This window comes from Pelophylax lessonae, assembly GCF_965119305.1.
Source record: "Pelophylax lessonae genome assembly, chromosome: 8".
Taxonomy (NCBI): Eukaryota; Metazoa; Chordata; class Amphibia; order Anura; family Ranidae; genus Pelophylax; species Pelophylax lessonae.
The window spans coordinates 167,755,718-167,779,533 of NC_138775.1; the positions used below are offsets into that span (position 1 = coordinate 167,755,718).

At 42.8% G+C, this 23,816-nt stretch overlaps 1 protein-coding gene across 4 annotated transcripts in view; it reads left to right on the forward strand.

Annotated features, from left to right (window-relative positions):
- The window catches only part of DENND1B (DENN domain containing 1B), a 383,468-nt gene that overhangs the window by 240,014 nt on the left and 119,638 nt on the right, over nucleotides 1-23,816 (forward strand). For all 4 annotated transcript variants that reach the window (XM_082265591.1, XM_082265593.1, XM_082265592.1 and 1 more), the window contains one exon: nucleotides 19,026-19,126. In XM_082265591.1, the coding sequence (XP_082121717.1) occupies nucleotides 19,026-19,126 (101 nt within the window). The remainder of the gene's footprint in view (nucleotides 1-19,025; nucleotides 19,127-23,816) is intronic.

A 23,816-nucleotide genomic window follows, 5' to 3' on the forward strand; every position in this document is an offset into this window, starting at 1 on the left:
TGAGCCCCTCCTGTTTTTTTAACCTTTTTAATACTGGTAGTAGATACATTGTTTTTTAACTTCCTCTTAAGGGGGTGACAATTGTGTGTTTTTTGCATCCGAATCACACAGCAGCGTTTTCACTCTCTGGACAGTAGTCCTACATGGACATGTATTTATTTATTGATTTTAAAGAAAGACAAAACGAAAAAAAAAACATAAGACAAACAACAATAGAAGAACACATTGAACAGTCCATTGTCTGCCCCCTAGTGGGGATGTCTAGACAAAAAACAACTCACTAACCATATCTTCCTCCCCTCCCCTCCCTTGCTCCCCTCCCCATCCTTTCTTCCTTCCCTCCCCATCCTTTCTTCCTTCCTTCCTTCCTTCCTTCCTTCCTTCCTTCCTTCCTTCCTTCCTTCCTTCCTTCCCTCCCTCCCTCCCTCCCTCCCTCCCTCCCTCCCTCCCTCCCCTTCCCTCCCTCCCCTCCCCTTCCCTCCCCTCCCTTCCCATCCCCGCCCTCCCCTCCCTTCCCATCCCCGCCCTCCCTTCAAACTACCAGCTGATGATCATTAACTAGGCAGGTAAAAAACAACAGATTGAGCCAAGGTCTGGATGCACCTTAGTCCAAAACTGAGCCATATCTATGTGAATTCGTTCTCTAGATGTCTAGATGGACATGTAGTTTTGAGTGGATTTTAAGTATGTCTAATACTAGCTAACAATTTATAAGCGTTTTTTTCTCCTCTTGGGAAAAATGGTGTAATCCCTACAAATAAAAGCTTCATATAATCATCTTCAGTAGTGTAAGGCCCCTTACACAGGGAGTGGGCTCCTTTGGAGTCCGCCTGCTCAGTGAAAAACCTGTCTGCTGATCCCCACTGAGCGGCCAGATGGCCGGTCCATGCCAGCTCCACTTATGCAGAGCAGATACAAATACAGCCCTCTCTCCTCTATGGGTGATCAGATGTAAAGGGACCGCCTGTCTGTTTAAATACAACTGCCATCCGATCCGATCTGCCAGACGGATAGGGAATGTATCCTTATCTGTCTGTTTTAAGTTAACAGGATTGGATGGGATGTAGGCAGGTGTCAACAGACACATGTCCGTTGACACGCGTCACTCTATAGAGGAGACTGAAGTGAAAGTGTGAAAAGGCCTTTTTGGTTTTTCTATAATGGTCACTTTTGCTGGATTTGGTTTGCATGTAAACATGGAGGAAAATCTAAATGAAGGCATGTGATGAAAAATTAAAAAAAAAAAAAAAAGTCATACACTGAATATTGTCGTTGCATGTCTTAACCCAATACAGTTTACAAGGTTTCCTGCTGTAGTTGTCCAATAATATACGTTATTGCAAATGCACACATACATTATATTTTTATATATATATATATATATATGTATGTGTGTGTGTGTGTATGTATGTAGTATTTGTGGGTTGTTTGTTATTTCTACTAAAGACATTGTTATACTGATTCATAAACAATTTATACAATTAATAAAGCCTGTAAGCTTTTTCCTTCTTTAGATGAATCTTTACAGTAAAATAAAGGCCTTCTGATTTTAAATCCTGAGTTACCTCTTGAGCAAATTCAAAATTTAAAAACAGCAAATGTTTAGAGACGAACCTTTTTATTGAAATAAATATCAAATGCATTAAAAGTAAATAAAACTTGAATAGCTGCAGCTTTAGCTCTTGTACACTCTGACACACAAACACCCTGGACAGATACACAACACAAGAATGAATCATGGTTATACAACAAGGCATCAGCTCCCCTCTCCCTGTCTTAGAGCCATCAATGAGCCAGATCCCTGTTCTGTAGCCACGTTGGTGCCTCTTTGGCTTATTCAAGCGTAGTCACTCCTGTCATATGCTTGTATGATTGCTCCCCCTCAGCATGCATCCCATAACCAGCCAAACGAGGCTTTACATGGCTGGTCTGCGCCTGACACAGGACTCGCTCTAGTGCAGCTGGTGATGTGTTAACTAGAGTGTGTCTGATAATGCAGACGACTACATGTTCCTGGTGTGCTCTTGTCTCAGAATGGGAAGGCGATAACCCAGTATCTTGTACTATTGCTTTGTATCAACTCTGTGTCCTTAAAGAAATATTCTGCCGTCCAGAAAAATAAATAAATAACTGAAAAATTCTACTGTCTTGGGTGTTAATCTGCTTAGAGCATATAAGCACCAGCTGTACTGAAAAAAATATAGAAAGATAGGGAGAGGAAGAACTGGGGGAGAGATGAGCAGCAAAGACAGATTCTATGATTCTGCTATGGTTGGCTGGAGTAACCCCAAAAATGTAGCTAATAATTGCCTTTGCTGACCTTTTTCTAAAATGCTAGTTGCCTGGCAGTTATGCTCACTCACTGGCTTAAATACTTTATTGGTTTCTGACCCGGAACATTATGCAGATTTTTAAAGAATACCCAATCGGGTACAAGGAAAATTAAAAAAACATTTTTGCTTGCACATGATTGACTGATAGAAATCAGTAGAGCTTCACCACATTCACCAAGCTCTGGGGGAAACGAGTGCAACTGCACTTGTGATGTGCACAGTTTTATTTGCCTTTAGTAATTCAACCACAATAAATTAAAGTATCATCTGTATTTGCGATAGGTCCATAATTGCAGAATACCTACCTCTAAATTCTGTGATGCACGTTACATGGTAAGGTTAATATAGAGGGCCAGCATGGAAAGCCACATTCCAGTTAGAGTTGTTTTTAAAGTAGCAGCTCATTGAGCACAGAAAGCTAGGGTCTAGCCAGTCATACAATCTAGAGCGAAAATGAAAACTTCCAACTTCTCCAAACAAATATTTCATCATCGTCCTCTAAAATCAGCTTTGTACACACATGCTTATTCAGATTCTTACAAAATGCCTAGAATCTTCTGTATTGCATGAGAATTTGGGCTTAGGTATTGATATGATAAGAGGGAGGCGAATTTAGTGAAGGAGTTGAATTTTCTCTCAATAATTTGAGTGTGTATACACTTAAAGCAGTATTAAACCCAAACCCAAAACTGTATTGTGTTGCAGCTTAGCATTAAAATGTGGTGGCTGTATTAGTTTTCGTTTCTTAGTTTTTTTTTTTTCTTCTGTTGCTCCCTGGTGATCTGGCCAAAATCACACCAACTGTATTATACAGACACTGGAGCACGGGGGCACAGATGAAGGAGCATTAAAGCGGTAGTATCATGTTTTTTTTACTTTTACCTACAGGTAAGCCTATAATAAGGCTTACCTGTAGGTACAATTAATATCTCCTAAACCGGCACGGCACGGAGATATTTGCAGTGCATGCAGCCGCTCACGAGAGCGGCGAATGCGCTCTGAAGGTCCGGGGGGGGACCTTCAGTTTTGCTTGCCGGGAGCTTGCCGGCCATCGCAGCTCCGGCCAATCACAGCGCCGGAGCCGCCGAACCCGGAAGAGACGCCGAGGGATCATGGCAGCGCCCGCAGCAATGTCCGGGGGTCCGTGTCGGGGCTTCGTTCTAAGGTAAGTAATACATAATGAGCTAGTATGCGATGCATACTAGCTCATTATGCCTTTGTCTTGCAGGTTTTTTTTTTTTTTTTTTTTTTTTTTTTTTTAGCATTTTTGGGTTTACAACCGCTTTAAGGAGGAGTGTTAAATGGTCTGTCTCATCCAATCCCTATAACTGAAACTGTTAAAAACAGACTTACTGGCTGAATCACCAGATGAAAATAGAAGAAAGAAAGCCTTAAAAGGAAACTAATGCAGACATCACATCTATAATTGCCTAAATAGTTGACTCAGAATAGAAGTACAGCCAAAACAAGCTTTGACCATACTTCTCTTTACCTTCTAAAAATCCCCTTTTACTGTAGAAGATTAGCCCACTTGTCAACCAATAGCGATACATATGGCAAGGTGTAGCCGGTTTGTGGCACTGCAGGGATGAGCACTTGTATGTTATTGGATCATATTTCTATACAGAAATAGAAATAACTGTATTATCTTGGGCCCCGAGGATGTGGCGGCAGTAACCTCTCCTTGATAGCTTAGTTCTTGATGTTTGCCGTCTCCCTACGATAGCTGGAACATTTGCTAAGGCACCAGAACCTAAACGTCTCCCCTCAGCTTTCAGCACCTCTTCCCTACGTATGCTTGCTGTCCACGTGTGTGTTTGTAAGATATTTCTTTAGTTGGGCTGGGACTGACTGCCTCCAGTCCAGATAATTGCCAGGCTGCAGTCAGCTCTGAAATTGCTCTGCTTGTCATCTGCAAAGATTAATAAAACAGTAAAGTCAGTGTGCAGTATATTTTCTACCAGGGGCTGTACTCTTCATACAGTAATGCTCCAGTAGGTCTATTTGCTGCATTTGTACGTATGTAGGTCTCCTCTTCAGTGTAGATGATAATTGCCACCATTCCAGCATCCCTACCTGTCTCTGAGATACATGCAAAACAAATACAGTGCTTAGAATAAATGAGTATACCCCTTTTGAAAAGTAAAATTTTAATCAATATCTCAATGAACACATTTCAAAAGTTTTGACAAAACTGAGTTTTATAGAACATTTGTTTAGCTCATTACATGAAATTAAGGTTGATAATTTAACTTAGATTCCAAAATCTTCAGTTTTACTCAAATTGGTTGATGCAAAAAACGAATACACCCCACAACAAAAACTACTATATCTTGTATTTTGTAATGACCTCCATTATTTGTAAGGACAGCACCAAGTCTCTTCTAGGAATTGAATGAGAAAGTTAGCGACATATTGCAACATCTATCTTTTTACATTCTTCAATAATGACCTCTTTTAGAGCCTAGATACTGAATGGAGAGTGATGTTGGTCAACTTGTCTCTTCAGAATTCCCCATGGGTGTTCGATTGGGCTATCAGGAGACATACAGGACCCGGCCACTGAATCACTTTTACCCCGTTCTTTAGAAATGCAACAGTGGCCTTAGATGTGAGTTTTGGATAATTCACATGTTGGAAACGTGCACGATGACCAAGGGCACGGAGAGATTGTAGCATCTTCTCTTTCAATGTAGAGCAGTACATCTGTGAATTCATGATACAGATTAATGTAATGCAGCTCCCCGACACCAACTGCACTCGTGCAGCCCCACAGTAGGACACTGTCACTGCCACTTTCACTGTAGGCACTCTGCATTTTTCTTTGCACTCCTCACCTCTGCGACGCCATACAGTTTTGAAGCCATCAGTCCCAAAAACATTTATCTTGATCTCATCATTACAGAGTACAGAGTCCCAGTAGTCTTCTTCTTTTTCAGCATGGGTCCTGGCAAATTTTAGGCAGGCTTTTTTGTGCATGGGCTTTAGGAGAGGCTTCCTTCGTGGACGATGTCCATGGATGCCATTCGTCTGCAGTGTATTCCACGTTGTGTCACGGGAAACAATCACCCCAGTTTGGCTTTCTACTTCTTTAGCTGAATGCAGTGAACTTGCTTGGAGATTTTCTTCATCACTTCTCATCAGAAGATGCACCTGTCGAGGTGTTAACTGGCGTGGACAACCTGGATGTCTCTGTGAGATGGTTGCAGTTCCATCTTTGTTAAATTTTTGTATCACTTTTGCTACAGAATTCTGACTGATAAGTAAAGCTGATCTTCTTATAGCCTTCACCTTTCTTGTGTAAAGAAATTATTTTCTTTCTTAGGCCTTGTGACATTTCTTTTTCCATGTGGTGCCATTGCTGACAGCATGAAATGGGAAGGGGTTTTCTATATTAAGTATCGTACTTTTAAAATCAACTGTCTGCTGGACACCTGTTTAATGAATAATTTGACTTACCTGTAGTTGAATTCTTGTAAATTAGGATTTTTTTGTCTAAAATTTAGCTTTGCTTTTAAAGAGGTTGTAAACTTCCAGAAAAAAACATTTTAAACATTAAAAAGAAAAACCTGAAAGACAAAGGTATAATGAGCTAATATGCATCGCATACTAGCTCATTATGAAATACTTAGCTTAGAACGAAGCCCCCCGCAGTGCCGCCCGCTCACTGATAACATGGCAGACATTTTCGGCCGTCCTTCTTCCTGGTTCGCATCCTCCGGCCATCTGATTGGAGGTGCGATGACATCACATGCGCGGGAGCCGCTGTTCACGACACAGGGCTCTGAAGGAACGGCACGGGTGGCCGCTCCTTCAGAGCGCATGCGCCAATAACGTCATCGGCAGCATGCAATGTAAATATCTCCTAAACAGTGCAAGTTTAGGAGATATTTACAGTACCTATAGGTAAGCCTTTATTATCGTCTTACCTATAGGCAAAAGTCATTAAGGGGGGTTTACAACCTCTTTAGGGTTTTCCTTGGGGTTTTTTCATTTTTGCAACAAGGTCTTGAATGAATATGTTAGGAAAAATTATTTTTTGTTTGCAAGTTAGCAAATCTTGGCTACAATCAATAGCCTGCATTTGTAGGTGTATTTTGTAGTATAGTTAGCCATAGGATATGTTGATTCTGAAAGGAAAGTAAAGGTTTTCTGACAAATCTGCTGGGGTGTATTTTTTTTGCTGAGGATTGTAGCTGGTTAAATTATATGCGGCCTGATATTTTGGCTAGTGGCTAATGCTTACAACCTACACCAAAAATCTGTTAGATGTTGCAATCATATTCTGTATGGATTTCCTAACATGTTGTATATAACTTTCTCGAAACCAGCGCTTAAGCATTTCTAATTTATCATAGGTTTACATGAATAAATTCCTATAAGTTCTTCTCATGTAAAGCTGCACCTTTTTATCATGTCATCCTTTAAAGCGTAACTTTACCCATAACAAGTTGATAAATAATAATGTTCTTTAGCAAAGAACATACATTCCACAACAATTATGCTACCAAAATGAATGTGTGCTGTAAATAGCCCTCCAGCATTGCTCCAGTTTCTTCTTGCTGGAGGCTGCCATTTTGCTAAAGCCCAGAGCTCCCGAGCAGCTGTAAATCATAAAGCGTAACTTAACCTATCGATATAACGTTTTCAAAAAACAGTTACGTTCCTGGAATGCCAGGATTGTTAACTGTCATATTTGCTTGTGTCCTCAACCAAACTGTCAAACCATCAAATGGCTGGTGTCATAACCGATCACATGTGCAGCATCATGGCAGTTGCAGATAAAAGAGAAGCAGCTTCCTTGGCTGTAAAGGAAAGGAGGGCTTAATTCAGCTTTAGGTTTATAGATGGGAGAACGGTTCAGGCTGAGCAAAAGTTTGACCGGAACATTGTCTGTTCGCTTTTGGTGAACCCCCGAATTTCAGGTCGCTCGGGGGATGTTCAGATGTTTGGAATGAGACGGACTCCCACTCCGTTATTTTTTAATATTTTTGTGTTGCTAGCAATGGTATTGTATTGCCGGCAATTTAAATGTCATTTTTTTTCCTTTTTAATTGTCAGTTTTGCTGCAGCAGGTTCTATACATGGTACAGATTTGACACTTTACAGGCAGACTAAGGGGACCCCCCAGGCACTATATTTCAACATATTTTTCATTTTTATTGTTTCAATTTAAGCATAATTAAAGTCACTTCTCCCCCCCCCCCCCCCAGGGCAGTACCCCTACCCTTTTATGGCCAATAATTTGCTTATAAACCTTTAAAATGGTTACTTTTGATTTTTCAAATTCGGGTCCCATAGACTTCAATGGGGTTCAAATTTTTCTGATGTTCGAGAGTTCTAGTGTGAAACGAACAGGGGAGTGTTCGGTCCTTCTCTATTTAAGACTGTCTGCAGATCAGCCTCTACAAATTCAGTAGTGTCTAAAAATAGAGAACAACTGAGCATGCGCGAAGCAGGGTGAGACAATGTATTACTGGATTTTAAACAGTATCGGCACTTATTTTTAATATTTTACATAGCTATACCTGTGATCTAGCAGGACCTAATTTTCTGACTTTAAGCTCAAGTCATTGATTTTGCCTATGCTTGAATGATGCTATTTGTCTGCTGCATGGAAGAGGAAGCATTTTCTCTGTCCTCTCCTCAGCAGGGGGCTGATCTGTGTCAGGACACACCAGAAACTGTGCTTTTTCATGTATTTTCCGTGTTTTCTTTTTCTAAGCATTTTTGGCATGAGGAAAGGTAGGTCATCAAAGGAGCTAAACTTGTTTTTTATTCCCAGAGTTGCATTTTTGTACATTGTGTGTTTTCTTTTTTTACTGCAACACATTGCAGTGGTATGAACAATGTTCATTGGCTTACATTGATTTTGAACTTTCTGTGCAGGCGGCCTGCATTCACAAATGCATCCCACTGCATCTGGTGTGAATGGTGAAATGCACAGCATTTACGCAATTGTGTCATCTATTATGCAGCATCTCTGTTCAGGAAGTAGATGATAACCGTGAGTGATGCTTGTAAAAAGTTGGCACGGTCCTGAGGATAAAAACAGGTAAAAGCATTGCCAAGAGGAATGCTGTGATCTCTGTGAGAAGTGATAAATACTGGGAAATGTTACAATGACCCCTTATTAGGGTGCCTAAGGAGAAAGACATATCTGATAGGTCAATATTTTTTTTAGAATAGTAATGAGAGCTGCCACATCTTCCTTGTTTTGAAGTTGCAAATACTAAGGCTTTTATTTCTAATTTTACGCTATCATTCGTTAAATCATTGAACTGGACCCAGACATGCAAATGATTGTTCTGGGTGGTTGATGGAAGCATGATGTGATGGCCACAGAGCAGGTACCTTTGAAAACAAATTACATTTCCAGGTTCTTATTCAATAAACACTACTTCATGTTGTAATTTTATATTGTGGTTTGAAACTATTGTAGAAAGAGGATCAGCAAGCAATGAGCATTTTCAGATGTGGATGTCTGTGTTTTTCCTGATAAAAGTTCCTTTTAAGGCATTTTTATATTCAAGCTATGTAAAGAAATGAGTGTCCGGTGTGCGGAATTTTTTTTTTTTTTATAGTTCAGTAATTTAAAATATTATAATAGTAATCCCTTTAATCCAACCAGAACATCAAACTGCTAAATCACATAAATAGTTTTTACCTGCCCAAAATATCTGTAATTCTATTCAGATGGTCTTATTAGTTATATATGTCTACCACACTATAAAAGAGGCCTTTGTTGACCCACTTTCACTTTGCACATTGGGCTATGAATACTCTTGACCGTATCCGTATGGTCCTCCCTGAGCTGTTTCCTTCTGTCAGCTGCCTTTAAGAGTTTGCTCTGGCCAATGCAAAATGGATCCTTGTTGGTTGGTAAAAAAGATTACTTGCATGATTATGTTTTATTAAATTTGGTAGAAATTTTGACTCGCCTCCTTAAGGTGGGGTTTGAAATCCTCCCAGCAGCCAGACACAGGAAGTACATAATCCCAAAGATGCAGGGGAAGACTCCTGTTGCACACCATAACAATATTGTCCACTTTAGAGTAAAGCTACAGGATAGATAACACTATTCTATACTAAAGTCAACCAAAAGTTGTCAGTAATTCATATTAAGTTAAATAATTATTTTAGCCACCATGCCATCAGATAAAACAAAAAAATTGAAAAGTATCCCACATGTCAACATTCCAATGTTTTGGGCCCTCAAAGGACCCCTTAGTCAAGGCATAACCGTATTTGGTAGGTATGGTGTGAGCTCAGGGTCATGTTGTTTTGTGTGTTTTTTAATGTATCTACACTATGGAAAAATCACTAATGCCAATGTTTTCCCCTCACTATGCATAAGAAATTACCCCTCCCCCCCCCCCCCCAAAAAAAAACAAAAAACAAAACACATGTATAAAGGGTAGAAAAAAACACACACATAAAGGCACGTGTATCAAAAAGTATGGGAGTCAACCTTACTAATTAGGCACTTTTCTTCTAGTCCCTTTAGTTCTCACTATCACATATCACAGCACTTTGTCTCAACAACAAAATGGTATGATGTGAGGGCACACACTGGCCTTAATAGTACTTTTCCAATGTGCCTACTGCCGATCACACTCCCCAATGCAGCTAGCTAAACCAGCGACGCCATTGCTTTCTAACCCCTCCTGGGGCAGACTGCTCGACTAGCAAAGCTTACACTTTTTGCGTGAAGAGGGGGTCTCCTCATAGATGTAACTGCAACTTTCAATCCATTGATTATCCCTGTTGGCCGCTGAAAACACCTACCAGCATCACATGCACATTTACTATCCTACAGGGGTCCTGCATGAATAGATAATAGAAACGAGTATGAATAAATTGACAAAAACTATAAAAAATAAATCATTTGTTAGAGTTTGGAAGTTAAAATAAATCCCAATGTATCACCTTAGAGTTCTCACTAGTGATCGACCGATATCGTTTTTTTTTTAATGCCAATACCGATATTTTGGTCATCGGATATTGGTATCGGCCAATATTTTAGGACATGTAAAAACATTTTTTTTTTCTGAAGGTACTCCTAGTGGAGGGATCTGGAGGGACTAAAAGATCCCAAACCCCTCCTCGGCACTGAAAAGCATTCAAAATGCTAAGTTTGGCTGTTTTGAATGCGGTCAGTTTTTTTAATTTGGCGCCGAGTACCCGGAAGTGATGTCATGACATATCTTCCGGGTTTTTTACATGGAAAACCCAGTTCTTCTCTTCGGCGGTGGAGGTAGGATGCCCGGGTCTCCCGGGGGGATGGGAAACCCGGGCGAGCCGCGGGAGGGGGGGGGGGGCATCCCCTCCCGCTCCTTTTAATGACAGCTGAGTGGCTTCTCAGCCGCATCAGTTGTCATTACAAGTCAGCCAACTGTTGGCTATGGACACCGATACCGGGGTGATGCCTCTAGCTGCAGGAATCACCCCGGTACATGCACTTAGCCTAAATATCGGTAACTTCAGGGGCCGATTCCGATATATCAGGGAAAGTGCATATAGGCCCCCGATATCAGTGTTGCCGATAATCGGTTGATCCCTAGTTCTCACACTGTCCCCTTAGGTGTGGCAGTGTTTTTACATAGTTACATAGTTAGTAAGGTTGAAAAAAGACATCAGTCCATCCAGTTCAACCTATGATGCGTGTGTGTGTTTGCTTTTAACCGTACATTGTATACCCCTGTATGTTGTGGTCTTTAAGGTGTCCATCTAATAGTTTTTTGAAACTATCGATGCTCCCTGCTGATACGACTGCTTGTGGAAGAGAATTCCACATCCTTACCGCTCTTACAGTGAAGAACCCCTTACGCACTTTAAGGTTAAACCGCCTTTCCTCAAGTTTTAGCGAGTGGCCACGTGTCTTATTGTATCTCCTTTCTCTGAATAGTTTGTTCCTTATGCTCGGGTCGCCAGTACAGTATTTGTACATTGATATCATATCCCCCCTCAATCGTCTCTTCTCCAGAGAGAATAAGTTCAGTGCTTGTAGTCTTTCCTCATAGCTGATGTCCTCCATTCCCCTAATTATTTTTGTTGCCCTTCTCTGGACTTTCTCCAATTCCAGCACATCCTTCCTGAGGACCGGTGCCCAGAACTGGACAGCATACTCCAGATGTGGCCGGACCAGAGTCTTGTAGAGTGGGAGAATAATCTCTTTATTTCTGGAGTGAATCCCCTTTTTTATACATCCCAGTATTCTGTTGGCTTTGCTTGCGGCGGCTTGGCATTGCATGCCACTGCCAAGCTTGTTGTCTACCAGTACCCCCAAGTCCTTTTCCTTCCTAGACTCACCCAGAGGTTCCCCCCCTAGTGAGTAGCTTGCTTTCTGGTTTCTGGCCCCCAAGTGCATTACTTTACATTTATCAACATTAAACCTCATCTGCCATGTAGTTGCTCACCCCGTTATTTTGTTCAGGTCTGCTTGCAAGGTTTCCACATCCTGCATAGAAGATATCGGCATGCCTAGTTTAGTATCATCTGCAAATACTGAGATTGTACTCGATATCCCCTCCTCTAGATCATTTATGAACAAATTAAACAGGATTGGTCCCAGGACAGAACCCTGGGGGACCCCACTTTCCACACCCGCCCAATCCGAGTACTCCCCATTAATCACCACCCTCTGTACTCTCCCCTGGAGCCAGTTCTCTATCCAGGTACTCACCTTGTGGTCCATACCTACCTTCCTTAGTTTGTACAGTAATCGTTTGTGGGGAACGGTGTCAAAGGCCTTTGCAAAGTCCAGATACACCACATCCACAGGCTTACCTTTATCTAGGTGGCTGCTCACTTCATCGTAGAAGGTTAATAGATTGGTTTGGCAAGAACGATTTTTCATGAATCCATGCTGATTACTACTTATAATACCGTTTTTATTACTAAAGTATTGTATGTGGTCCCTTAAAATCCCCTCCAAAATTTTGCAGACTACAGATGTTAGGCTGACCGGCCTATAGTTACCCGGGATATATCTCGGCCCCTTCTTAAATATTGGTACCACGTTGGCTTTTTTCCAATCAGCTGGCACCATACCCGTCTGTAAACTATCCTTAAAGATCAAGAATAATGGTCTGGCAATCACCTGGCTGAGCTCATTAAGAACCCTCGGGTGCAAGCCATCCGGTCCCGGGGATTTATTTATGTTAAGTTTCTCTAGTTTAGCTCTCAGTCTATCTTCTGTTAACCATGGCGGCACTTCCTGAGGTGTATTATTTAGTTCGGCCTTGCAAGCTGGGTTCGTGTAGCCCCCCGATTCTTTTGTGTAGACTGAAGAGAAGAAATGATTTAACACTTCCACCTTTTCTCTGTCCTCAGTGGCCATATTTCCTTTATCATCTTTTATGGGGCCAATGTGTTCTGGCCTCGCTTTCTTACTGTTTATATACTTAAAGAACTTCTTGGGGTTCTTTTTACTCTCCTCCGCTATATGTCTCTCGTGTTCTATTTTAGCCGCCCTGATTTCATCTTTACATTTCTTATTACACTCTTTGTAATGCTTAAATGCTGCCAATGACCCCTCAGTCTTGTATTTTTTGAAGGCCTTTTCTTTAGCACTAATATACATTTTTATGTTGGAGTTTAGCCATCCAGGGTTTATTTTTGCTCTTTTAAATTTATTTCCCTTTGGAATGCACTGGCCAATCCCCCTGTCTAGTATGCTCTTGAGGCACTCCCATTTTTCCTCAGTGTTCTTTGTTTCCAGGATTCTATCCCAATTGATATTTTCTAGCAGCAAGCGCAGTTTAGGGAAATTGGCTCTTTTGAAATTCAGTGTCCTTATATTACCCCTCTGCTTCCTATTACTGTAATTAATACTGAAACTTATTGACCTATGGTCACTGTTTCCTAAGTTGTCCCGTATTTCTATATCCGTGATCAGGTCTGTATCGTTGTTAATCAGTAGGTCAAGTACCGCATTGTTTCTTGTCGGTGCATTCACCATCTGACCCATAAAATTGTCCTGCAAAACATTTAGGAACTGCCTAGCCTTGGCTGAGTGCGCGGTTCCTTCTGCCCAGTCTATATCTGGATAATTAAAGTCCCCCATTATAATGACATTTCCCATCCTTGCTGCCAATCCTATCTGTAAAAGGAGGGCCGCCTCACCCTCCTCCCTCTGGTTGGGGGGCCTATAGCATACGCCCAATATTACCTTCCCCGCCGTGCCATCCCTTTGAAGCTCTACCCATAGGGATTCTGCCTCATCCATAGCTCCATTATTAATATCATCCCTCATATTTACCTGTATGCTGTTCTTAATATACAGACATACCCCTCCCCCTTTTTTACCCTCTCTATCTCTGCGATAAAGGGAATACCCCTGAATGGTCGCCATCCAATCATGAGAGCTGTCAAACCAAGTCTCAGTTATCCCCACAAAATCTAAGTCCTCCTCAAACATCAGCAGCTCCAGTTCTCCCATCTTGTTGGCCAGGCTTCTGGCATTGGTATACAAACCTCTTAATTTTGATCGGTTACATTTTGTTTTCTGGTGGAATTAAACACACAGGACATAATTATAGGTTTATTTTATCTATTGTGTCACATTCTGTTGAATATTTTAGCTTTTAGTTCAATTGTTACACTTAAAAAAAAAAATAATCGATTGAGACTACTTTCCCGAGCTTTCTTCATGTGTTTAAAACATGGCTGCCAGATTCTTTCTTCTTTGATGGGCAATCATGCCTCACTTATCAGAAATTGCCACGTATCGTGATTATTTTTTATATTTGTGAGATTGTAGTGTCCTATTGACTTTTTTTTGTTGTACACTTACGTTTTTATGCTGCTTTAAAAGGATATAGGCCTCTCCTGAATATTTGTAAAGTCACCTTTGATCTGTGGTTTCTTATAAAATTATCCAAGTCTGTACAGAGCACCACAGGAAGAATGCTCCCATTCTTTCACCTAGTCATTATTGTGGCTATGTAGTCCCATGGGAGACCACATACTTCCGTAAATTTGCACACCTGAGAGGTCCAGGACCTCTCTCCCACTGCTGCATTTGCTTCTCAAGGTACATCTCTGCAAATATGGTACAGAACGTATTGTACTCCTGCTAGAGGAAAGCAATGTAGTAGAAAGCAAACAAACTAGTTATTGTATTTATTGAAAAAATTATTTTTTGCAAGCACACTATATAGTGTTTTAAAAAGGGTTAATGCTAGTTTGTCTAACAAGTGATTGATGTTGCACTGTCACCACAAGACAGCTGTATGGGCAGTGGTGACAGTGTGTGACAGAGAGCAGTCTTATCCCAGGAGAGCGTTCTGCAAGATAGGCTTAGCTCCTGTTATCACGACCCTTTCCAGATGCTCCCTACCGCCTCCTGGTTCTCCCTCGTTTGCCAATCAGTCCTAACGAGCTCTCTAGGGAGCATTCAGGGCTTTCTGCTAGCCACATTTAGTAGGGTTAAATGAACTTAGGTAGCCAGGGCTCTGCCTCCCATAACAGGCCCAATTATCCATGTTCTGTAATGATCAGGATCCATACGGCACATCAGAGGAATCGGTGTCTGCTGTGGTACCGGTGTTTCATAACATACACAGAACAGTCATCACATAACATAGTCTGATGTACTTTGTATGCATTTAAACATTTTTGGAATGTTCAACACACCAAATTATCTGTAATGTTCACCTAATTATGTGTTTTTTTTTAGCTTACAAATTTGACACCATTTTTGATAATGTGCTTTTCAGTTTTTCTGTTATTTGCTAATTCCTACGAGTCTCAGAAGGATGTATCAAGGGTGCTACTAGAACCGAAGCATAATTTTTTACACTAAGTGGCATACATATAAAGCAGTGGACATGACTTTCATCAAACATTCACTGGTGCATGCGCCTAGAAGATTCAACTGCAAATAATGTTTGGTGAATATGAGATTCACTGCTTTATTAACCACTTGCCGTCTGCTCACTAGAGCTGTACTGCGGCAAAGTGGCTCTTGTAGATCTGACGACGTAGACCTACGTCGACAGACACTCCCCCCTCCTCGGCGGTGCGCGCGCGCCACCGGAGGCTCGCTCCCGCTGTATTCAGTCACAGCGGGAGTCGGGCCAGGGGGAGGAGCAGCGCAATCGCCGCTGCTCTTCCCCGATCTTCGGGGAATCGAGTCTGGAGATCCGCCCGCTTGTGTAAACACAAGCGGGCGGATCTCCTAAGTGACAGGCAGGGTCAGATTGCAGGGTTCAGCATAGCTGAACCTGCGATCTGTCCTTGTGTCACTCAGTCACCTCCCCCCACACACGTCAGTAAGCACCAGGCATACATTAACCCCTCCCTCTCCAATAAAATTAACCCCTTCCCTGCCAGTGTCATTTTTACAGTAACAGTGCATATTTATAGCACTGATTACTGTAGTAGTGTCACTGGTAACCCCAAAAATGTCAGTCAAGGGTCCGATCTGTCCGACGCAATGTCGCAGTCCCGCAAAAAAAAAAACACAGATCGCCGCCATTACTCGTTAAAAAAAAAACACCAAAAACGACAGAAATCTTTCCCTTAGTTAGTAAACGCAATAACTGTTGCGCAAACCAATCAAAATACGCTTATTGCAATTTTTTTTCCCAAAAATATGTAGCAGAATACAAATTGGCCTGAAATGATAAACCATTTAGATTTTTAAATTTTTTTGGGGGGGAATTTCATATAAAAAAATTTGAAAAATATTGTTATTTTTTCAAAATTTTCGCTCTTTTTTTGTTTTTTGTTTTTCACTCTGTAATTGTCAGTTAAAGTCACACAGTGCCGAATCGCAAAAAGGGGCCCAGACATAAGACAGCAAAATCCTCCGGTGGTAAAGTGGTTAATATACCTGTGAGGGTTAAATCTTTATTCAGAATATTAATTAAAGCCTGGAGTAAATTAAGATACTGTGCTCGGACTATGTCACTTTGGCCAAATACTTTGCGTGATTAAACTGTTTAGGGGCATGTTATCTTGGTACAGACAGTCTGGGCCATTTATAAAACATAGAAAAAAAAGGAGAATGAGGTGCAACCAGATAGCTGTCACTTATCTCATAATACTGTAGGTCTGAAAGTGAAAATGTTTGGTTGCTTCTGAAATCATCTTTACTCAATTGTTCTGGCTATATTTACCTCATATCCAGGGCTCAGCACAGTTTTTGTTTCTGTAATCAAGGCTGTTCCCTGGTCTAGCTATTTTTCCCATTCATTATTAATCATCCCAATATAGTTATGTTTCAAAAAACAAATTGTAATAGCTGAATTTTACATGATAAAATCATTATGTATTTTTAACATACAGTGCCAGATTACCTGAAAAAGGTTTTCAAGTACAGTATAGTTTTTTTATTATTTACTTTCTGAAAATATTTTTATTGGAGTGTTTTTTAGCAATTTTTATTAATTTGTTAAGAACAACAGTACACACATTAATAAGCTGTAGTTGTTAACATTGGTGTAAGCTTCAATACAAGGAAGGGTCTGTACGTTTTTTATAAAAGTCTTGATATTCCTGACCATCCTACCCCAAATGGGATCAATCTGTAGGCATGGCGTGGACATCAAGTTAACCAGAGAAAGGCAATTACATTGGATACCACAGCAAAACAAAAACAAGGAAAAAGGAAATTTTTGAGCACATCTAAGGACTTTATATTTATTATTTTTTGAACAGTGTGGGTGCTTATAAAGTGATTGTAGTGTATATCCGGTCAAATTTTTATTGTTTCAGATAAAGTGAAGAAGGTTTAAGCTTTTACTAGTATTCAGGGTTCTGTAAAAGATTATTCCATTCACTTACTGTTCCGGTGACAGCATATGCACCAGATATGAAGTAACAACACAGAGGACAATACAAATGTGTATATTTAACAATTTAAGTCCGCTCCTGTCTGGTCATATGATCCCCTGACTGCACAGGAGAGTGCGGTGACTGCACAGGATTGGAGAGAATGCTCAACAACGGCTAGGTAAACCTCAATATATACCATGAAAGTACGATCAGAGCGCCTAACCTATAAACCCAGAAGTTCTGAATTCTACTTTTGCTTAGGCTCAATAGGCCATACTGCTATGTAAAAGTCCTGTGGTACAAATCAGGTGTTCTGGGAACACAAATTACTTAGGCTCAGCAGCAAGACATTCCAACTTTACACATAAAAATCTCTCATCTTTTTATGCACATGCTTTATCATTTAGAAAAAATGTATGCATGCCAGGTGGTATCATTTACCTAGAGATTAGATAGAATATTTTTTTTTTTACTTTTGAGTGCTGGCATTGTTAGGTTATTGATTAGGTGTACAGGCAATAATTTTACTGCTTACCAGGTATTACCTGGAATTTTTATCTATTTATTTTTTTTATACTAGTAATGGCAGTGATCAGTGACTTATAGTGGGACTGTGAGTGCGGCAGGAAATCTGACACTAACTGATGCGGGGGGACTGACTAACCTCCATTGAAATCACCAGTGACACTAGTACAGTGATCAGTGCTATTAATATACACTGTCACGGTACTAATGAAATTGACTGGGAAGGGGTTAATATCTAGGGCGATTAAGGGGTTAAATGTGCGCCTAACAATGTTTAGTGTGTGTTCTTTGTGCTTTACGGGGAGAAAAAAAACCTGCATGTTTCAATTATCTGTAGAGGGCCCTGTGTTTTTTATCAACACAGGGCTCTCTTCTGTCATTCGCTCAGCTAGTCAGCGGGTGCTGGGCATAAATCATTGGCCAGGATCCTCTGATCAGCTGGTGCTGCAGAGAATGACAGCACAATCTTCCGTGTCTGCGTGCGGACCCAGAAAAAAGCCGCAACATACAGGTACCTGATTGTGCCGGTATGAGTCGACCTGCTGCAGTAAATGTACTGCGATGGGTCGGCAAGTGGTTAAAGTTGAAGTAAAGGTATTTTCATTTTGGATAGAGTAGGAGAGAGTTTTTTAATCCTTGTCAGTTTTTTTCCCCTCTGTGTCTCATTGGGGAGAGTTTCCTTTATTTCATGTCCAATAGCCAAAACTGGAAGTGAGAGGAAATTCCTCCAAACATAGGGAATGCCTAATTGTCACCAGAACTAGTATCCCCATTGGAAAATTTCTGGTGACATCCCAAAATGTGTGATTTTCTTTTACTCTCTGTGTTAGAGAGGAAGTAAACCCAGTGTGTTTTTTTTTTTTTGTTCCCCCTGCAAAGTAAAAGCACACTGTGCTAGTATGCATCGCATACTAGCACATTATGTGACACCTCCAAACGACGCCCGCATCCATTTTCAGCTGTCTTCCTTCCTGGTCTGCGGACTCCGGCTATGCTACTGGCCGGGCAACCGTTCCTTCAGAGCGCATGCACCGATGATGTCATCGGCGCAGTATACAGTAAATATCTCCTAAACTGTGCAAGTTTTGGAGATATTTACAGTACCTATAGGTAAGCCTTATTATAGGCTTACCTATAGGTACAATTTACAGAGGGGGTTTTACAACCACTTTAACAATAAACAGGACAATTATACAGTTTGATTTTCCTTGCTGGGTGCACAGACAGCAATAAAAACCAGACAGGGGGTTCTAATTCTTCTAAACTCTGTCCAAAAAATTAGTTTTGAATTTAAATATTCTAAAAGCGTTATGTTGCCGTATATTTCCACTGCTGTGTTTATGTTTATTTATCCATGTAATGTGCCTTTCATCTCTTTTGCAGTTAACAGCCTGTGTTCACGCGTCTGCTTCCCTGCTGTACCCCATGTACTGGCAGCACATTTACATCCCAGTTCTTCCTCCACACCTCCTGGACTATTGCTGGTGAGTATTATAATAACTAGAAATCACTGCCAAAAGGGTAGCACTCTTGCATTGATTGTTACTAGGTTTAAGTCTATGCAGAGTTTGTTTGTTCTCTCTTTGTTCACATTTTCACACTTTGACCAGTTTCTTTTCACAACTGAATAAATACTGGTAAAGTCATTGGCATCCAAATAAATTAATCCTAAAGTGTTTGCTTGCATAGCTGTGTTGGGGGTCATAAGATTGTAAGACACCATGGGACAGAGATTAATAATAAAATAGGTTCAGTATATATTGTGTAAATTGCTGCATACATGTGGGCGATATAATATTTATGCAAAATAAACAAGAAAGTATTGACCCTTTAATATTTCTGTTGACAAAGGTGTTAGGACTTGAATGATACAAACTACAATAACAGCTTTAATCGTGGAAGGATGATCAACCCCTTCCCGCCGACGTAAGGCAAATATGCGGTCTCCGCTTTAAGGGGTTATACCAGGGTGATTCCTGCAGCTAGAGGCATCACCCGGTACCATTTTTGAGAGCCGACACTCAGCTTTCTTGTAAAAACAGCTGATGCTGCTGTTATTGCAAGCAGCCAAAGGGCATGTCCCCCCTCCCGCTGCTTTCCGCGGCTCGCCCAGGTCTCCCCTCCCACCAAGAGGCGCTAGCGACCAGCTGGCACATGTGCCGGCTGGCCAGAATCCTGAAGTGGTGTCCCATCACTTCCAGTTAATAGAGCCTTAAAGGCGCCAGATTTTTAAAAAATGACAGTATTCAAAACAGCCAAACTTGCTGTTTTGAATGCTTTCAGGTGCAAAAGAGGGATTTGGGGTCTTTTAGACCCCAAATCCCTCCATAAAGTGTACCTGCCACTGCCTATAGCTGTCGCAATCGATGTTTACCTTCCTTGTGACAGCAATAAATGTAAAGCGCCCCCCCCGATGCTTGCGCGGAGAAGCCACACATTTGAGGTATCGCTGCGATCGTTAGAGCGAGCGCAAGAACCACCTCTGTAACTCTAAACAGGTATTACAGGACCACCTCTGTAACTCTAAACAGGTATCACAGGACCACCTCTGTAACTCTAAACAGGTATCCGTTAAATTTTTTTTAAAGCATCCTCTATGGAGAACTATCAGTATGGTAGTTTGTCACCATTCTACGAGTGTGCGCAGTTTTAAAGCATGACATGTTAAGTATCATCTTAACTCGGCATAACATCATCTTTCTCATTATTAAAAAAAAAAAAATTGGGCTAACTTTGCTGTTTTTTCTTTTTTTTTTAATTTATGAAGTGTATTTCTTCCCAAAAAATACTGACATAAAATATTGCAATGATCTCCATTTTATTCTTTGGGGTCTCCGCTTAAAAATATATATTTCTCTTACGTCCTCCGACAGTCGCCGCCTCTCCATATTCGTCACTATTGGGGTTATTGACCTTTGCTCCGTAGGAGTGCTAGGCAACAGAATATATTAATATCAAAGCTTTTAGCATATCCCACCCCCAGAGGGTGGTCCCCTCAGTCAATACCTCCTCACTTCCTGCATACCAACTCAGTTTCAATTTGCCTAGCTCAGGAGTGCAGGCTGTCCCTGTGCTGGGGCTCTTAGTCTCAGACACTTTTCTCTTTTTTTGATTTTATTTGAAGTTGTTTTCTCTTTCTTTTACTTAGCTGTTTATTTCCAGCTTTGGTTAGTTCTTCTGATGAAGAGGATCGTGCGGGCTGGGTCTCGGGCTGGCCCCCCTGTGTCGCAGGTTGTGGGCCAGTGGCTTCCCAGCCTGCCATCGAGCGTTCAGCTCAGGTTTCCCTGGCACATATGAACGACCCATCCCTGTTCGCTGCAGGGATGCTGCGGTGAGGTGGCTACCTCACCGGACACCATTTGTGGTTTCGCACCGCAGTTTCACTGCGTCCCGGCTGCGACTCTCCCTGTCCTCAGTACAGCGGTTTGATCGCAAACGAAGGCTCCCCACGCCATCCGGATGGTGAGTAAAATTTCTATGTGGGGACCTGTCTGTATTGGGTGTCAGTCTGGGACTGTGTGACCCTGCATGTCTGTGAAGGCTTTTGGGCTCCCTGTCAGATTCCTATGGGAACTGCTGCCTTTCTGTGGGCTGTGAGGGGGGGCCCCCTGCTCTGCTCTGTGTGACAAGCTGTGTGAGACATGCTGTGATTTGTGTGTGAACACGTTTTGAGCTCCCTGTCAGATTCCTGTGGGAACTGCTGCCTTTCTGTGGGCTGTGAAGGGGGGGATCTCCTGCTCTGTTCTGTGTGACAGGATGTGTGAGACATGCGGTGCTTGTGTGTGCCATACTGTGCGGCGACCGCTGCGGCGGTCCGCCATTTTTTGCTCAACATGTTGGTTCACTGTGCCCTGCAGTGACGATCCTGTGCAGAAGGGCGCGGAGTTTTGGCGCCAAGCGCCGCCATTTTGGCGGCGATCGATCGGACCGCATGTCAGCCTCACTCCCCATTTACATGATTCCTCAGCGGCCATGTTTGTGTAGCCTTGCATGAGGCTTGTAGGGCGGGCAGTTATTGCATCACTTCCCTTGCTCTGGACAGCGATCGGTAGCAGCGGCAGCCTGTGTGATCTCCAGGTTTTTACCTCTCTTTTGTTCTGTATTCCTTACCCAGTGTCTTTTCATTGTCCCTGTGGGGTCAGTGTATGTGTTTATGTGCGGTGGGATATGCTTCGCCGCGGTCTTAAAGGGACATTACCCCCTTTTTTTCTAATGACTCACTGGGGCATGGATTCTCAGGATAGCAAGTTTTCCTTCCACTTTAGTGGGGGGCTTAGGGGCTGCTGCATCCCCCGAGGGGGCTGATCTGGCTGCTATTGTGGCATATTTGGCTGCTCAGGTGCAAAGGCTGGCAGGACTGCTATGGCTGGGGTGCCTCTTTCAGGGTCTCGATCATCTCTGGACCTTGGGGGGTCTGAGGGGGAGGCTGAGGTTGAAGGGGTTGATAATTCTTCCCCTGGCTCGTCTGAAGAGCTTGCAATCATGGAGGGGCTGGTTGCTTCTATCAAGCAAACGCCTCATTTGGAGGATGAACCATGTCCTTCTGCTCTGCTGGCTTCCTATGGGACGCAGAGAAAACGCAAAACATCGCAGGTTTTTCCTTGCTCTGCGGAGTTCCTGCGTGCTGTTGATGAGCAATGGCGCAATTTATAGAAGCTTTTTGCGGTGCCGAGTAGGTTCAAGCTGCGTTGTCCCTTTCCGCCCGCTGCTGCTGGGCGTTGGTGTGTGCCGCCTCCGGTGGATCATGCGGTAGCGGTTTTGGATAAGTCTACTGCGATTCCGGCGGAGGATACCCCGGTGTTCCGGGACCTTACGGACGGGAGAATTGAGTCTCTTGCCCGCCATACTTATACGGTTGCTGGGTCAATGCTGAAGCCTATTTTTTGCTTCCCTTATGGCGGCCCAAGCTGTCGCAGATTGGCCGCGGGTGCTCAGGCGCATCCTGGTGGCTGATTCTGTCCCGCCGACGACATTGGCTTTGGTGGATCAAATTCATCAGGGTGTCATGTATTTGTGTGATGCGGACTTAGACTTAGTCCCTTTGGCTGCGCGCGTCAAAAGCGTGGCGGTGTTAACTCGCCGTCTGATTTGGCTGAAATGTTGGTCTGTTCACCAAGCTTCTCGTAAAACTTTGGCCAATTTACCCTTTGCGGGTTCTCGCCTTTTTTTGGCGATTCCTTGGATACTCTGATAAAAGGTATTTCCGGGGGTAAGAGCACGCTCTTGCCCCAGGCTCACGAATCTAAGACTGCTCGTGGTAGGAAGAATACCTCGTTTAGACCCTCTCAGGGGTCCTTTCGTGCCTTTCGATCATACTACAAGGGCAAGCCCTTCTAGGGCCAAGGTTCCTAGAAGAAGCCGTGGTCAGCTGCCCATAACAATGCGGCCTGAAGGGGCGCCCTCACCCAGCTCTGGGGTGGGGGGACGTTTGCTCGGTTTCCTTCAACCCTGGCTGGCCCGCGTTCGGGACAGGTGGATTCAGGAAATCGTTCGATCCGGATACGAGATCGAGTTTTCTCTCTCGGCCGGCGAGCAGATTTTTTCCCTCGTATCTTCAGCTATCTCCGGAGCGCTTGCGGGATCTGCACCTGGCGGGGCGGGTCTTGCGGGCTCAGGGAGTGGTGGTTCCGGTGCCTCATCGGGACAGATTTCGGGTTTTCTATTCCAATCTGTTCACTGTGCCCTGAATGGAGGGCAAGGTACGTCCGATTCTGGACTTGAAAGCTCTGAACCGCGCTGTGCAGGTTCGCAAGTTTCGCATGGAATCCCTGCGATCAGTGGTGGCTGCCCTGGTTCCGGGAGGATTCATGGCCTCCATCGATTTGCAAGATGCGTACCTTCACATCCCCATTTTCGAGGGTCACCAGAGGTACCTTTGATTCGCCATTGCGGAGGATCATTACTGATTGGTGGCGTTACCCTTTAGTCTCGTTTTGGCTCCGCGGGTGTTCTCCAAGGTGCTTGCGCCAGTTCTGGCCTTGTTGAGAGCCCAGGGCATCTCTGTCCTGGGGTATCTGGACGGCATTCTGGTGCGGTCTGCGACCAGTCAGGGTCTGTTGAACGACCTGGCCGTCACGGTGCGGACTCTACAGGAGTTTGGTTGGACGATAAATTTTCCAAAGTCGACGCTGTGTCCGTCGGTTCGTCTTCACTACCTGGGATTGGTTCTGGACT